At 35.1% G+C, this 4,886-nt stretch overlaps 1 protein-coding gene across 1 annotated transcript; it reads right to left on the bottom strand.

The window, feature by feature from the left end:
- Window positions 1–350: 350 nt before the first annotated feature.
- On the bottom strand, window positions 351–1,265 carry LOC139153521 (olfactory receptor 14A16-like). The gene has a single exon (XM_070727549.1). The coding sequence runs from the start codon at window positions 1,263–1,265 to the stop codon at window positions 351–353; it is 915 nt and encodes a 304-aa protein (XP_070583650.1).
- Between the last annotated feature and the right edge of the window lie 3,621 nt (window positions 1,266–4,886).

The following is a 4,886-nucleotide window of genomic DNA, read 5'->3' as shown; positions in this document are numbered from 1 at the left end:
CTATGGTTCTTCTACTACAGAGGTTGGATTTGTTTCCATTCCAATAATCCCTTACTACTTTTATTACTTTATTAAGGGAAAGGAAAAGAATGAAATATACTGATCAAAAAAATAAAGGGAACACTCAAATAACACATCCTAGAATGAATGAAATATTCTCATTGAATAATTTGTTCTGTATAAAGTTAAATGTGCACAACAGCATGTGAAATTGATTGTTGCTTCATAAGTGGACAGTTTGATTTCACAGAAGTTTGATTTACTTGGAGTTATAGTGTGTTGTTTAAGTGTTCCCTTTATTTTTTTGAGCAGTGTATATACATAAAAATAAATAACATTGATACAATTCATTAAAACCTCCAAAATTGGGAAAGGGCACTTTTAATATTCGTATTTTTCATGCTATAGATGATTGGATTGAACATTGGTGGAAGGAGGGTATACAGAACAGTCAACCCAAAATCTAAGTAAGACTGAGTATTAGAAGTAGGTCTCAGATTGGCAATGCTTCCACTTGATATTAACATAGACACTACTGTAAGATGGGGAATGCAAGTGGATAAAGCTTTTTGCCTGCCATTTTTAGAAGGGATTCTTAACACTGTCTTGAAGATCACTGCATAAGATACAACTATAAAAGTAAAACAACCTACTGCAGTAATGATACCGGCCACAGGAATTCCAACCTCAATTAGATTTATGCCAGAACAGGATAGTTTTAGCAAATGTGGCAGTTCACAAAAGAATTGGTTGACAACATTAGAACAAAAAAGGATGGAAAAGGTGCTGGTGGCATTCAACATTCCCCAGAAGAGACCTGTAACCCACACTAGAATTATTATTTCAATACAGTATTTCCAATTCATCACCATCTCATAGTGGAGTGGATGGCAAATGGCGAAATACCGATCATATGCCATGGCTGTGAGAAGAAAGAAATCAGAAGAGAGAAAAGAATTAAAGAGAAAGATTTGAGCAACACAACCAAAGTAGGAGATGCATCTGTTGTCTGTGATATAATTTATCATGGATTTGGGCACAATGATTGAAACAATACCCAAATCTTGTAGAGCTAAATTCATGAGAAAGAAATACATGGGTCTATGCAATCGATGATCAAAAGTAATTGCAGAGATGATAAGAAGATTTGTTGTTACAGTAGTCAAATATAACACAAAGAAGAAAAAGAAATGCAAAAACCTCAGATGCTTATTTTTAGAGAATTCCAGAAGCAGAAAGTAAGACACTGTGGTTTGGTTCTCCATGTTTTATTTATAACAAAGCTTGCATAACTGCAAAGAAAGAAAGGAGGGAAATTCAGTTAGATAAAATTTTGGAGATGGCATTTTGATATGTGGTGAGAATAGAGAAACATCAAGAAATATAAAGAATGAATATCAAAATACACTATCTCCCATTTTTACCCATCTGCACTACAGGATCAATTACTAAGCTCATATTTTTTCCCTTCTTTCTTCTTTTCAGCTGTGTTATTTCATGTAATGATCAAAACAGTTGCTTTATGTGGAACAAAAGTCTATTTTCATCATTTGAAGCTTACTTGGAATAATTGGTCTCATCGTAATATGTCTCTACTCCTACAGGATTGTGATAGTGTTGGAAAATTGGAGAACTCCAATATATGACACTTCGTGCTTCTAGGAAAAAAAGGAATATAAAACTATCCAATAAATATAAAAATAATTTCCTCTGTTTCTTTCTTGGAAATCTTGAGAACACCCATTTCCTTTTTGTATAATCTCTGTTTGTGTGTTTATGTAAGTGATTAATTTTCCTACTATATATTAGCCTAAAATAATTGCATAAGAAGCTTTTAAACTAACGCATGAATACAAGATTATTAAACATATATTTAATAGCACATTGTTAAAAAGAAAATGATAGAATTTAAATTACAACCTAACTGCTATTTTGGTATTCACTTGGTGATAAACGCAAAATTATATCATTATTAAATGCATTTAATCAAAGGACCACAAATATAAGAAGAGTAAATTAATAAATTCACTTATCCAACAATCAGAAATAAACGAAAACTCAATTTAAATAACCCACCCAATGCAAACCAAAAATATTTGTAATAGAGTTTGAGCAGAAAATGAGACACAACCCTTTGTACCTTTTTATTCTGACATCTCAGCATTTTTTCCACAATGTCAAAATCTATGTTAGCATATATTCCTCAATAATACTTAACTTACATAAAGAGAGAGAAATATAATCAGATTGTACCATACATTTCTTTTTTTCATATACAGATAGATGCTGAGATGACTTTGCCATTGCTTGTTCATGCATGAAGGTTTGGTCCAAATTTATCCAAATTATAACTTTTTATTCTTCACAATGATCATGTGGAAAAGGTCACCAGTAGCAAAGTTAAATATTTGGTTAATTCATTATTTAAAGTCTGCACAGAAATCTTTTCAAATCTCTATTTACCACTGTCAATGCTGTCCCACTAATTTTCATATACTGAAACATCTATCCGAAGTGATAGATATTTCTATTCTTAATGTTTATTAATTTTCTTTTATTTCCCTCAAGAGACTTGTACACCAAAATAAAAATGACTTATATGTGCTTATTAACATAATTAGCAAATGTAAATAAAACTGACTTCTCTATGCTCATTATGATTGACCACTAAGAACACAATAGTTTCCTCTAGGACCAGTTATCATATTACACAGAAGAATTATATTTCACATTATTAAGAGAATGAGGGTTGCACTGTAAATTGTGAGAGATGAAAAACAATCAAGTGAGAAAACCTTCCTGGCAAATATTTCATCATTTGTGATTCTCTATGAGCTTCAGGGTTATTGTTTTTTTTTAAAAAAAAACTTTTATCCTCTATCCTACATGCCACATTAAGGCGAAGAGCTTCACTGCCTCAGCTATCTTCTCAGGAAATCATGACTCTTGAAAAAATAATCTTAGTTCAAACTTTTACTGATAGAATCAGGTGGAGTCTGAAGATTCCTGTGCAAAATGTTAAGCTAATGTTCCCTGTTCAACATTCACCCAGTGTGCATGCCCAAGTAATGTTCCCTCTACATTTTTTTCGGTGTGGGCGGAAAAGTATAGTGTCTGAGCGGCAGTCCCTTTGGGACTGGCAGCATAGCGGTCTAAATAAGTAAGTAAGTAAGTAAGTAAGTAAGTAAGTAAGTAAGTAAGTAAGTAAGTAAGTAAATAAGTAAGTAACTAAGTAACTAAGTAAGTAAATAAATAAATAAATAAGTTACTTAATAAATAAATAAATAAAATATGTAGTTTTTTATAAAACTCTAATTGATTTTCATTCGGTGCATATATTACTATTAATGTTAGCAATTTCTGATTCTTTTCTAATTCTATTATTAAAATTCTGCCTTCCTGATCCTTGTATATTTCTTTTGCATTAATCATTTCTTTCACATATATTGCCACCACCTCTTTTTTTTTCTGCTAAAGATGTATAAAGAATTCCTAGTTTCTTATTTACTAATAGGTCTACATTTCGTTTGCGTATATGTAATTCTTGCAAAGCAATCACGTCCATTTTTAATTTTTTTAATTTTGTGAATATCAATCTTATTTTATTAGGATTATTAAGTCCATTTACATTAATATATGTTATTCTTGTCTCTTCTGACATTAACTATGCATAGTATTTCCAGTACAACAGGAGAGAAACTTAAAAGAAACAAGGAATTGTAAATAAATAAAATAAACGAGGGTATGCTGTATATACAACATTTTAAACCAAGATCAATTTGTCTATTATATATTATAATGTAATTCCAATTTATTTTTTGTACCTTGGTCTCAAATTCTACTAGCCATGTAAGCTCTAACCCTATCCCATCGTCCATCAGTTCTCACAATTTATATTCATTAACCACATTCGTCTTTATGTCCATAATTTCAAATTGAATGTCACAAACTTTGGGGCCAAGCCCCTTTCTAGGCAATCTGACAGTGTGACTTGCCAGTCCACTTCTGCTTGACCCCATCAAGGTCAAGCTTGTCTCTTGCGGCTGGATCAGTGCTCAATTCCACAACTTTTGACTCATTCCTGCATTGACAGCCTATGCTGAAATATCTGGTTCATCCTTTGAGGTCCGGCCCCCTAATCCATCTCAAACAATGGGGTCTAGGCTCCAACTTGCCCAGGATAACTGTGGTAAAACAAAACCGATCCTTATTGTTACTTAAGACCAAGCCGGAAACACAATCACTTCTGGCCCCTCCTAGGAACCAAGAATACAGGCCTGTGCAAAATGTGGCCTTCTTTGCAGCTCTAAACACCCTTTGGTGACCTGACGCCAGTCCTGCACCCTTCTCCTTACCCTGCGCCTAAATGTCGGCTAGACTCCAGGCTGTGCAATCCAACTTTGTGTGATTGGGCCTCATCTTCTGTTTCACCCGTAATTGCCAACCATTCCCCTTAAGGGGCATGGTCTGGTTTTTTATTGCCAGGGTGCATCCGTGGCCCCTCTAACAATCAATGGTGATGCCTACTCGCTTGCCCTTCTCCCCGAGGCTTTTAATGCCAGAAGTGACAGCGGGTCTTGGGTGGGGGTTGGGAGGAAGGGGGGAATTCCTACTCCTTCCATCAGTAGTTACACTGGCATGGACCGACATTGAGAAGCCATACAGGGAAAAATGGCAGTGAACAGGAAATGGGAGGTGGCCAGAGGACCTTCTTGCCCATCTCTGTGGGGGTCGGTGGGAGGGTTGGAGTGAAGGCAAAGTTGGAGCAGATGCCTCCCACTCTGCCTTCTGCTCCTCCTGCCCTCTCAGGCCCCCGAGTGTGAGGGGAGTAGTAGGACATTCTCTCTTACAGTGCTCTGCACAGGGAAAAGGGAGATAATGAGTTG

Source organism: Erythrolamprus reginae, chromosome Z (genome assembly GCF_031021105.1).
Source record: "Erythrolamprus reginae isolate rEryReg1 chromosome Z, rEryReg1.hap1, whole genome shotgun sequence".
Lineage (NCBI taxonomy): Eukaryota > Metazoa > Chordata > Lepidosauria > Squamata > Dipsadidae > Erythrolamprus > Erythrolamprus reginae.
Note: the sequence above shows the minus strand (reverse complement) of the source record. Positions and strands in the feature narration are given on the sequence as shown.